General features: G+C 36.4%; 1 protein-coding gene across 8 annotated transcripts in view; it reads left to right on the forward strand.

The window, feature by feature from the left end:
- Positions 1-13,263, forward strand: part of TENM2 (teneurin transmembrane protein 2) — a 586,296-nt gene that overhangs the window by 416,134 nt on the left and 156,899 nt on the right. For all 8 annotated transcript variants that reach the window (XM_088133612.1, XM_088133610.1, XM_088133614.1 and 5 more), the window contains 2 exons: positions 8,003-8,198; positions 10,612-10,713. In XM_088133612.1, the coding sequence (XP_087989738.1) occupies positions 8,003-8,198; positions 10,612-10,713 (298 nt within the window). The remainder of the gene's footprint in view (positions 1-8,002; positions 8,199-10,611; positions 10,714-13,263) is intronic.

The following is a 13,263-nucleotide window of genomic DNA, read 5'->3' on the forward strand; positions in this document are numbered from 1 at the left end:
TACAAGAACGCTTAACATTTTGTTTCTAGCATGTGATTTCTGGTTATAGATATACGTTTACTGAAAAATTGTAGGAACTCAGATAAAGAAAAAGTAAAGTCAACCCCCAAAAAGTCAGATTTGAAAGAATTTTCTTTTTGAAATTAAGATGTAAGAATTGATTTGCAATATATTCAAATATTTCTTCTCCATGTCAATAGAGCATGCAGTTTCTTTCTGATTTGCAGAGATGAAGTTATAGTCTTTCACTGTGTGGTCCACATCTCAGAGTTTTATCCTTCTATGCCTGGCTTTAGGGAAAAAGTGACATTTTCAACAAGAACATTTTGTAAAAGCAGTTCATTAAAAAAGTGCATTTTATCAGAAGTTCAATAGAGCAGAAAAATGCGAAGTAATGAGCCATCCACCCAGGTGGTGAAGCAGAATCAGACCTTGGATTTCTGTCTGTGACTGGTTTACTTTAACAATAAAGACAAAACACCTTTTGATTGAATTCATTAGCTAAAGTTCATATATCACCTCAAGCGATAAAAAAAGTCAGCTCATCCTTACTTTTTGATATTGTTATTCTCCTTCCCTACAATAAATAAAGCAATTGAAAGTTCAAATATTTCCACTTAGTACATTGCAGGAATGAAAGATAGATAGATAGATAGATAGATAGATAGATAGATAGATAGATAGATAGATAGATAGATAGATAGATAGATAGATAGACAGACAGACAGACAGACAGACAGACAGACAGACAGACAGACAGACAGACAGACATTCAATAAGCTGGCACATTCAATAATATAATGCTTGAGGAAGACATACAAAAAAGCATATAATTTGGTAACAGGTAGAAAGAGAGTTTGGAGCTTAATTGCAGAACACCTAGTTTGCATGAGGGTTCCAGGCACCCCATAAAGTTTTTTGTTTTGTTTTTTACTAGAGGCCATGTATTGTCTTTGCCACTAAGTATTAACAATTCTGGGTTAGCCAATCCAGTGATCTGACTCTAAGCTGCTTCCAGTGTTTGTAGCTCATCAACAAAGCAAAGCAGTTTGTATGGTAAACTGCTTACCAAATATATAGCAGCATGTAAATCTCGTTTTCCCTTTGTAACTTTGCTGTAAAACAAAGTTATTAAGAATTTCTCTACCAACCAAACCATGAAGAATGATTTTCCTTTCTGAAAATACTAACTCTGGGGATTTTCTGTTGGTAACCATCTATAGTGTTTTTTTTTATGCTTCTGTCTTTTTTTTCATACCAGAAAAATAAGCTACAGAACAAAAGATAGAACCATTCTTGAACTGATGTGGCCCTGTATTGTTCAAGGTGGATTCAGAAAGTGGTAGAAGGTTGAGATCCATTAAGAGGCAGAGAAAGCATCCAACACATTATTAACTTTACTGTTATCAAGTATTAAGCATTATTAAAAACAAAGTATGACAAATAAAAGTAAGGCCTGGTACATTTATTTACCATGGATGAGTGGAGAAACAGTTAAATCTGTAAATTTGCATTTATTCTGGTACACATGTTCCCTAATATATCCCTCTTTCCCAATTTATATTTTTGCATGAAACTTTCATCTTTACATTATTTTTGAGCTGAGAATTACATTGCAAAATTCAGAAAATACACAGTCTCAAGGGTTCTGATCCACAGATTAGTCTGAGAGGTCCAGCTGACCTAAAATTCCTCCCAGATGAAATTCCCCAACAATTTTCCATTGAGGCACATAAAATAAAAGGGGTGACTTCTCACTGACCTATGCAAATAATGTCTCTTGAACCCGTTGCACCTTACGCCAAACCTCTGATTTATGAGTTTCATCACCTGTAAAATGGGATGAGGTCACATCTGCAGGATTTACATACAGTTCTGTGTTCAGTTTAAAACTGACTCTTTCTCACTGTGTATTTTCCACTTTGTGGAGGAAAAGAAACCATTTTTTCTCCATCTCATTCAGCGTCATAGATTTAATGGGTAGGGAGCCATTTTGATATATCATTTTTTTTTTAAAGCTTAAGCTTTGTTATTCATTGTGATATTTCAGTGTGCCATTTTGATCACCACAACTGCATAAAAATGTCTGAGAACTGGAACATATTAATAAGGGTAGTAGTATAATTTGAAGAGAAATACTTATTTTCAAAAAGAGCTGATACCTCTCCTTCAAATTGTCATCACATTTAATGCAGGTAAAAGATGTATGAATTTATATTTCCAATTCTTAATAGTGAGCAGGATCAACAGCCTCCATTATCTCATTCTAGATTGCAAGGTTCCCACCCCCAGTTTGGGATTGTTTGTGATTCGGAGATTGTTTATCTTCCATTTAAGTCAACCCCTTCACTCTCCATGTCTGCTATCCATCCAGTTGCCTATTGCCTATTGGTAATAATAAGAAATAAAAGCTGCGGATTAGATATCACAGCATGAAAAGGATAAAAATGCACAGGGCATTCTGTCAGCAGTTCTCTTGTTCATGGGGTTCTATGCACACATGAATTAAGCAGTCTTTTTCAATAAGTCAGCTCTAATGAGTTGTCTTTTTAGCAGCGGTTTAGTTGAAAGTGCAGTGAAAGCTTCCTGCATCTTCTTGGTCACAGTTGCTGCCATGGGTTAAGACCAGGTCCCTGCAGCTCCAGACGCTCCAAATCATTTTAGCACCTCTGCGTGTTCTTCCTTCGATCTGGCCAACTGCTGAGCCGGCCTGCTGTCCGAGAGAGAGAATCAGTATCATACGCAGAAGAGCAGGAGAGTCTGCCAACACAATCCAAGCAGAGCAGCATGTTGCCAGTGAAAAATGTCAAGTTTTATTGCTACACTGTTCCATGTTGACCCTCAGTATACAAACCTTCCAAAGAGCAATAAACTTGGGGGGGGGGGTTCCTCCAAAAGTGTTATCCCAGTCAAGAGATTTTACAAAAGGTGAACGTCTGTGTCTTTAACCTCCTCCTCCTCCTGACAGATACATTTAAATAACATTTGTTGCTGGATTAAAGCCCTGATATACTAAGAAAAGATTGTGTGCTTTTTATGAATAGCATACATTTGTGTATATATATTAAGTTGTATGTGAAGTAAGTAAACTCTACTACTCTATCACAAAACCTAATCATGCAGGTATGATGTGGGCATGTTCCATTCTCAGTGAGGTGGGGAAAGGCCATATTATGCTCTATTGCTCTATATTCGCTTCCTGTAAAAATGCCTTCATGCCTAGACTGGAATGCATTTTTTCCGCTAGCAGGTTTTTTCACTAAATAGGCTTTTGAACAGAAGAGCTTTGGGTAATGAAAAACCCACCTGCAGTCTATCTGAAAGAGATTTCTCAAGTTAGTGAAAAGTAGTAATGGCAAAAAATGACAAGTGACATGCACCAACATCATTAGGCAAATGCTGCCTTTCTATAGTGTCTCAGTGTCTGTTGGACTTGAGTTGAGTTAGGACTCAATTATCCTGTATATTTGAGGAGATCAGTCAGTGAGGTTACTGCTGTATTGCCAGGGTTCCCAACTATTTTTTTTAAAATATTACAGCTAATGATTTGAGATAGAAAATCCCTAATAACTGGGTTTATTGATGGCATTGAAAGCATTTTTACAGATTAATTTATTAATTTTATTTCCCATATTGTAAAAAAGTAAACACTTAATAGAATTTACTTAGCAAGCCAACAGTTGTGGGACTGGGACATATTAAAGATTCCAGGCAATTGTCCCTTAAGAAGTGAATGGCTTCCTTTTAAGGGCTTTTGATTTGTTCATGCTAAAATCATGATATCAGTATCATTGGGTTAACTTTGTTGAGCATACTTTATCTTTTATACATTATCTATCTCTTTCTGCAGTTAGAAAAATAGCTTATCAATTATTTTTTCAGAGTGAATTTTTTAATATTACTGTTGCAAACCTTTCTTAATTTCACAATTCAAGTTTTGTAAAATTTCACTGACTTTTGGGGGAGGGGGTGATAAAAATGTATTCTTAATCAGATGGTCCTAAAAAATTGTATTTCCATATTCTCAAATAAATTTTGCATGAAAATTTCAGATATACAGTGGTACCTCGGGATACGAACGCCTCTGCTTGCGAATTTTTCGGGTTACGACCAGCTCCGGCCCCAAAAATTTACCTCGGTTTGCGAACTCCGCCTCGGGGTACGAACCGGATCGGCGGACATTTTCCACCGTGACACGTGGTCCGTGGCCATTTTCCGCCCGTGCCACGTGGTCCACGGCCATTTTCTGCCTGTGCCACATGGTCCGCGACCATTTTTCCGCCCGTGCCACGTGGTCCGCGGCTGTTTTTCCGGCCCTGCCGCGTGGTCTGCGGCCGTTTTCACGCCGCGCCGGGCTGTTTTCGCGCCGCACCGCGCCGCGCTGGGCCGTTTTCGCGCCACGCCGGGCCGTTTTCGTGCCACGCTGCGCTGCGCTGCGCCGCACCCGGCCATTTTCGCGCCGCACCATGCCGCGCCCGGCCGCTTTCCCGCCCGACGTGTGGTCTGTGGACGCCAGAACGGATTAACGGTAATTACATTGAACCTTATGGGAAATTGCCTCGGGTTGCGACCAAATTCGGGCGGAGGGCGGAACGGATTAACCAGATTTACATTGAACCCTATGGGGAAATTTGCCTCGGGTTGCGACCAAATTCGGAGGGCGGAACGGATTAACCGGATTTACATTGAACGCTATGGGGAAATTTCCTTCGGGTTACGACCAACTCGGGATACGCCCAGAGTCACGGAACGGATTAAGTTCATATCCCGAGGTACCACTGTATATATATATAGTAATTATATATAGTATAAAGTATATATATAGTATAAAGTATATATATAGTATATATAGTATTTATAGTATAAAGTACTATATAGTATAAAGTATATATATAGTAATTTTATTAAAGTTTATAATTACAATAGTAAAAAACTAATACAAACTAAAAGAAAGAATAAAAAATGGAAGGTGCAGAGAAGAAAGAGAAAAAAAGGGAAAAAATAGAAAGAGAAATAGAAAAGAAAGAAAAAATAAGAATATAGTAAAGAAAAAGAAATATATATATAAAAAATGACTTCCCACCTTCATCACCACAAGTATAAACAATTTTAGTAATTTATCACCTTCTCCTAAAATATAACAAATGATCTCTTCTTCTCATATTCCATCTCTTATCTATAAACAAATCCATAAAGCCTCATCATTTCAGTCCTGATGTTAGCAAAAGTCCATTAAGGGTTACCAGAGATAACAACATCTCTATTTTAACCTTGATCGAATGAACCAGATTTATATTCCTTCCTTTTGCTTCTAACAATCTTGATCTTTAATCCCATCAAATAATGTCCTAGATCTTCTTTTCATTTTTTTCTTTGTCCCTCCTCACAAAATTTGTCAAAACGTTAACAAGCCTTTTGTAAATCCAATATAGGAAAATTATCCAGGTCACTCTCTTGGTTTGTTGTTTGTATATCCCTTTTAATTATTAAGACATCAGCCAGTTTCTTTTGTATGTCCAGTGTAGCATCTTCTTCCGTAACATTCTTCTAGCCTGTCATTTTTAAATCTACTTTCAAGTCAGTCTAGATCTTGTCAGGTAGAACTTGTTTCTCTTCCCTAACATCATTTAGACAGTCTATCAATAGAAGCAGACACTTTTAAAATTAACTTCTGGGTCCATTGTTCAAAAATATCCTTCAATATGTCCATTGTTAAAATATTTTGCTTCATTCTGTATTTGTAAGTCAAGTTTGAGTGTTCTTCTCCTTTAATTGTAATCTTTAGTTCCCTCTAGTTCCCTGCAGTGTTCAGTTTTTAAAGTCTTATCTTACTATTTTTTTTTAAAAAAAATTCAAAACAAAAGCATTTTCCCATGGGAGAAGTTCTTTATATTTAATTCCAAGGTCTTATTTCAAATTTATCTGGATCTTTAGTCTGTTTGTAACTTTCTAAAATCAAAGTTTTAATTACCCTTTTGCCGATTATTCCAAAAAAAAAAAAAGTTCTTAAACTTGTAGTTAAAATTTCTTTCACTAAGGATTGGAGGAAACTCACCTGGTGCTATAAAACTTGCCAATCCAAAGGTTCCTAATAACCAAAAAACTGTTAGCAAGCAATTTCTGAAAGTGGTAAAAAAGGAAATATGCAAACTTACTGTCCTTTCAAAGATGCCAATCATAGTTTGAGCAAGATGGTTATTCTTTCATCTCTAAGAGCTCTAAACCTGCCAGAGACCAGTATTTTGTGGTCTCCTTGTGAGGAGCAGCTGCCTGGAGCATTTGTGGGTGATCTCAAGTCCTCTCCTTGTCCAGAGGAATGATTGAAGAGCTGGTTTACTTGCCAGTACTTCATTCCGCCACAGTCATCAGCTTCACTTATTGTGGAGCTGAGAGTTCTTCAGTCCACCAGAAATCCAAAGATTTCAGACTGTTTGCATGATTGCAGGATTCTGGGAGATGGGTGGTAACAAATTTGAAATATAAATAAATAAACAAATAAATAAATAATTTTCTCTCTTGAGAACTTAACTACAATAGGAAAGAAGTGCAGTGTGAAGGCAAGGTAACTTCTTGTCACTTACTGTGACAAGAAGTATATGCAGTAACTAATTAAAATTTGGTTGTTTGTGTTTTTGGTGTTATCAGCCAGATTTATCATCTTTTTTTCCTTTTTTTTTCTTTTTTTTCTTACAAAGGAATACAAATATGTATATCCATTTCTCTCAGAATTTTAAGTTATTCCTCATTTCTTATTAGCATTCACTCAAAGTCATCCACATTTAAAATTGTTCTTAGTTTAATAGGACAGATAAATTGGGAAAATAATTACTGGCCAGATGGCAGAAAAACCTGTCATTTTTTAAGTGTAAATGTGCATATGCAAATCTTTCAGTTGGACTGAATTGGCTGGAATTGTTTTTTTTTTTTTTCCCATAAGAATCTTGCTTGATCTTCATACTTAACACAACTGACTATTTAATCACATTATATTAGCTATATAAATCAGCATGGAGACCTTAGATTTAGGCTTAAAACTAAGCACTATATATTTAGTAATCATATATAGTTAAGAAAATATATGAGATTAAGTGCCACAAAAATAAGAGATCTTTGCTTTTCAGAAAACAGGCTATGCTTTGTTAATGCAATAATGCCTGTTGTTCTTTTAGTAAATCTCTCTTTACATTTATGGTGCATTTTTAATCAGTGACTGGGCATATAGTCTGAATTTGCACAACTAGTTGTTGGAGCAGATTTGGGCAGATATGTCTTCCTTGCTTGCCTTCATTGGTGGAGGGAGATATTTCCTCTGCTCTGTTTCGCTGACAGTAGCTAATGGTAGACCTTTGGACAATAAGGGTAGGAGTGGGAGAGGGACCAACAGCTTTGAACTTACTGGATTTAAACCCTGTGAAGTTTTAGTCCTTCAGCAATGTCATCTACTCTAACAAAAAAGAAAAGGCCTCTCCTTGCTTATCCAGATCAGCTTCAGCATGCAGGAACTGTAATGTATATTTTGCATTCACCACTCTGCACCTTCTGGAGTATTGTGTATATTTCACTGTATTTGCTGCTGGGAAACTATTGCATGAGGATTATGGTTTAGATTCCACATTGCTTGGCATTCTCAGCATTGTGAGAAGCATACACTTATGAATTGGAACATAGGCCCAGAGGTTAAATTTTGTAAATTTGGCCAACATACAGAGATTTTTTTAAGAGTATACAACCTCTAAATGTTGTCCCATTTCATCTGCCTAAATGTTTTGTTTTTATTTTTCCCCCAATTTCCTTATTGCATCAGAAGGAGGGCAAACTTGGACAATAAAAGTGAGGGGCTGGATTAGTCTATTATGCTATGTAATAAGATTTACTTTACTGAAAATGCAAATGTGATTTAAGCATCATATTTTTCCACCGCCTATAGCATTCTAATACATTTGTGTCATGCTTTCTGCAATATAACTACATGATGTGTTTTTCCTTTTCTTCTATCCTATAGTATGATTTTATGGAACGTTTAGATGGGAAAGAGAAATGGAGTGTTGTAGAATCTCCTCGTGAGCGTCGAAGTATCCAGACCCTGGTTCAGAATGAAGCTGTATTCGTTCAATACCTGGATGTGGGGCTGTGGCACCTTGCCTTTTACAATGATGGCAAGGATAAAGAAGTGGTTTCTTTCAGTACCGTTATCTTGGGTAAGTATGCCTTGGCTGTGCACTCTAATTACTTTTGGCTGTAAAAGATTGACTGAATTATGTGGGCTACTATTCAAACATATCTTATTCAACCTTGGTGGGTCTTAACTTCTTTTCAAGGAGATGTAGCAATTTTTTCTAACCTCTAGCTGGACTTCAGCTCTGATCATCTCTGGCCAATATTGTGTGGTACTGCAGATGTTCTTCTTCAGCATTTATATTCTTTAATATTGGCAATATCCACAAGGAATCTTTATAGCATTAACCAGAGAATGTGTTGCTAGCAATTCATAGAGTTTTGACATTTTGAATCCTGCATTAGTGTAAGTCTACCTTGAGTTAGGATAATGAAGAGGTAGGATAACATAAGAAATGCATACCCACGTAAAACTTATGTTTGAAATACATACAATCCAGCCCTTGTCACAGCAACCTCAGATATTCAGAGAATCAGCAGTCTGCTAGAAATGCAAAATTGTAAGCTTGCAACATTTTCTTCCTTGCAGTTTTGTTGGAAAGTGTTGCTAGGAGCAGAGTTACAGTTTATGAGAAAGTCCAAAGTAATAGGTATAATAGTTGGGTAGACTTCTTGATGGTGCAATGATAGTAATTGCCTGAAAAGGGAAGAAAAGTACAGTATTTTATTCAGTTCAGAGGTTCTTTGACACATATCCATTACCTTCACCATCAAGCCATATTGAGAGAACTGAAATACTGAGCAATATTAAATAAAAGAACAAATGTCAAAAGATGTTATTCTTGGGCTAAACACCCATAAAAAATATATATAGAAATATTGTTTTATGTGCGTGAGAACTAGAAAATGTTTATAATTAGTTTTATAAATTAATAAACTTAAAAGTTTTTTCCTGCCACTGTTATTATCAGGAATGTTTAAAAATCCTGATAATTATTGTGGGACACCCTGAGCAATAACTGTGGTATTCTTTTCCTTCTACACCAATATATAAATTGCATATGCATACAGACATACAGATATACATTCCTAAAGTACATAATTTCAGTATATGAAAATAGTACTTTTTTTTCTTTAAAAAGTTCTTTTTTTTCACTTTTCTTTCTTTTTTCTTTTTTGCTCCTTCCCAAAAGAGCCTGGTCTCAAGCCCACAACACCAAGTTGGCAGGAGAATATATATATATTCTCTATATATTCACTATAAATAGAGTTTGCAGTACAACAGTCACTGGAATTCTTACAGAATACCTTCGTTAGCTTTTGTGCAATAAACGTACTTATGAGAACGTTTGTGTCCTTGGAAGTCTAATCATGTGGTTTGTTGCCTATTTGTTTGAGAGAAGCCTGACAATACCGGGGGGTGGGAGGGAGGGCGTAGAAACTCTTTTTTCATAGTAGAGGGCCAGATCTGTGCAAAACAGACAGGTGATGGAAAGTATTCATTTTTTTTTATAAGAGAAGGTAAGCTGTCTGGGAAACACACTCTGTCATAACAGTAAATCACAAAAGTTATTTTTGAGTAGTGAGAGATTTCAGAGGTGCCGGTATTCAACCTGGGCTCAGTTTTCTCAGAAAGAAATCACTGGACACTTCTGTTATGTCTGAGACATAAGGTTTGACACACCAGCTATGCTTAAAAGGAGGCATTAGCACTCCAACAGATTTCTGTTCCTTTTCAGGTTTTAAGGGGATGTCAAAGCTACATGATTGCTTATACTGTAGCTCTCTGTCTTTTCTCAGCATATTGATTTTCTTTGCTACATGTATCCTCACTGAGGATGCACATACAAAATAAAGCAAAGGTATTAATAACACAGCTTGATGCTGCAGGATGGTTGTTCTTTCCAGCCACACTGGAGATATATCACATTACATTATGGAAAACATGTTAAAAGACTGCCACATTAGCATGTTTTGTTCATGCAGAACTATTGTCTGGCTATAATAATTACTACACAGAAAAACTACATACAATATAAAAAGAAATCACACCATATAGGACCCTCCCTTCTGAGTCATAATACACAATTGCAGTCGATTACCAAAATACAATGGCTCATTCTAATCATTAGTACAAGAGACCCCTAGCTGTGAATGTGCAATTTGGACTCATTATATGACAGAGGGGACCTCTCTGCCTCTCCATTTCCTCATATGGAAAATAGGGCTGCTAAATGCATTCAAGTGCAGTAAATTCTTTTTTTTCCAGAGGAAATAGCAACTCAACCAAAGAAAGAGAAAATGGACAAAGTCTTCTGTAATATTTAGAAAATGTACTGTTAAGAAGTGTTAACATTTTCTTCTTTGTTCAGGCAATTTCTAATTATTGTGAAGTGAAGTTCAGATGTTGAAATTTCATTAAATGCATGAACGTTAAAAACAATTTTAACTGTAGAAAAAGAAATAACTGACAGATCAGTGATATCTCTCTTTCAGATTCTGTACAGGACTGTCCACGCAATTGTCATGGGAATGGTGAATGTGTGTCTGGAATCTGTCATTGTTTTCCTGGCTACCATGGAGCAGATTGTGCAAAAGGTAGTGATTAACTTGGTTTTCAAATGCTACTTATTATGTATTTTATTCTAAATCATAGGAATATTTTTTCATAGTTGTTGTTGTTATTATTATTATTATTTATTGTAGCTCTTCAACTACTGTAAGTCTTCCAAGCTCTTCACATACATTATCTCAGTAATCCTTCCAACAACTCTGAATGGGATGATGATGATGATGATGATGATGATGATGATGATGATGATTTGAACTAGTTAATAGTCTTTCTCTTCAAAAGAAGCAAGATTGTCTTCCCTCTTTTGAAAGGATTAAAAGCATTTAAATTAAAATTCAGGAAAGGAGAATCACCTTATATACCTATCATAATCTTTCTCTTTAAAATGACTGCTTAACCATCCATTGCATGATCAGGTGATCCTCATAAGGGAATTTAGGTGCTTCCTCTATTTGTTGCATGTTGAGTTTGCCCCTTCTAACTCAAGCAAACACAAAGCACCGTGAAAACATTAACCTTAATTTCCATCATCTTCATTTAAATTGAATACAGTATAATGAGATCCAAAGAAAGTTCTACTGTGCTGCTTTACAGCCTTCTGAATGTCATATGGCCAATGCTGGAGTTCTGTTTTTCTGGGGAATTGTGCAAAGAAAGTTGTAATTTCTGGGCTAAACTATCAAAAAAAGAAAAAGAGGGAGAGAAAAAAAATCAGACACAGGAAAAAGAATCAGATTGGCAGCTCAGTTCCTATAAATTATTCCTTATTAACATGTTGTATGACCTAGATTTGTAAAAGGTGAAACATTTATACAATCTGAAGAGAAACCAGAGTGTTTGTCTACAACAAATCTTATTGTGATTCCCACTACTATGTCTTATTCAGTTTGTGGAATCAATGTTTGTTCATGCAGCTTGAGGATATTGATAAGGCTCTCATAAAAATGCAGGCAGTCACATGCTCATCAAAGCTAGTGGGGGGAGGTTTTTGGCCAAATTATTAGTTAATATATTATTGGATGACTGAGTAGATGACTGAGTAACTCCACTGTCCTTTAAAAAACTGACATGTGATTGCTCCTAATTCATTTTTCCTGGGTTTATTTATCATCCAAATATCTATTTTGGGATAAGGTACTTGAGAGGGTGGCAAAGGCAAAATATTGACACATTTGGACAACCATGATTATCTGGATCTATTCTGCTCTGGATTCGGTCACCCTAATGGATACATTTTATTGTGAGAGGGACTGTGAGACTACAGCTCTGTTCTCTCTCATTATTCTTTCAGCACCATCAGTCATAATATCTTCTGGGTTGGATCTTGCAGGTTAGAGTAGGACATGCTATGCTGCAATGGTTCCAATTCTTATCTACAGGTTCAGTTTTTAAAAGAGGTATAAGGAGACTATTTCTTGGCCTTTTGGCAGTTAAGGCAGCATTTTTCTCCAATATTGCTGGGAAACTAGAAGATTTGGAGGAAAATTTCATCTATATACTGATAACATGCAGCTCTGCTTCTCTATTATGTCTGTGTCCAATATGGTCATGCACAGTAGAAGCCAGTTTCCTAAATATTATAGTGCATTGGATCCTGTTGATCCTTTCGGAGCCTGAATTGAAGGGCAAGGCTGATGATGAGCAGAAACAGGTATTCATCCATTCTTTGACTCTGTGTCCCTGTCCCACATATGCATAAAGTGGTGTCCTTAAGAGCTTAGTGCTTTTGTTAACATGATGAAATCAGCATTGAACTGGAAGCTCCCACACACACACACACACACACACTTTTGTACTTATGTGCAACATCACATGGAATATACAAAAGGAATAGGTCACTTCATCAGCCTGCACTCCTTCGTCTCCCCCCATGGACACCATTGCGCATATGTAAACTCTGGGCAGTTTTTACTGTAAATCTCCCAGAGTCACTTCCTAGTGAGATGGGCAGTGACCAAATTTTAAATAAATAAATAAATAAATGAATAGCCAACTGACATATACATACCTCCCAACTAACCTATCCAGAGAAATAATCCTCCACTGTTAACAATGTGGCAACAGCAATATTTTCTCCATTTTTCAGTTGATCAGCTATGTAGAGGAAAAGTAGTGGGACTTCCTGGGTTTTTTTAGGCCAGAAAGAGAGCCCATTCACCATCTTCATTGCCATGTATAGGCATAGGTTGTCATAGTGAAGTCAGTGGTTTCCTTACATTAGGGTGCTGAACTGAATACAATATTCAGTCAAGTGATCAAAATCTTCACTGTTCAGGTGAGCAAAATGTTTCAAATTTAAAACGGTTTAATTCCAAACTAGCTGCTTTGACTATTCTGGAAGCATCCTGAACTTGAAACAGTCCCATTTGGAATAGTCAGAACAGCATCAGAACACTTCTACTAAAATCAGAATAGCTTGTATCAAACTGGAATGTCTGGGCCAAACTGGAATGTCTGGGCATTTCATGTTTGAAAAATTTCAGTGTTTTGCAAACTCCTAGTATTGTTACTTTAATTATTTTGATACTTATAATAATGAAACCACATTAATCTTTTTAACCAGTGCATCTCACTAA

Source organism: Python bivittatus, unplaced genomic scaffold (assembly GCF_059951505.1).
Source record: "Python bivittatus isolate LINGU-HERP-01145 unplaced genomic scaffold, Pbiv_v1 ctg000080_np1212, whole genome shotgun sequence".
NCBI classification, from domain to species: Eukaryota; Metazoa; Chordata; class Lepidosauria; order Squamata; family Pythonidae; genus Python; species Python bivittatus.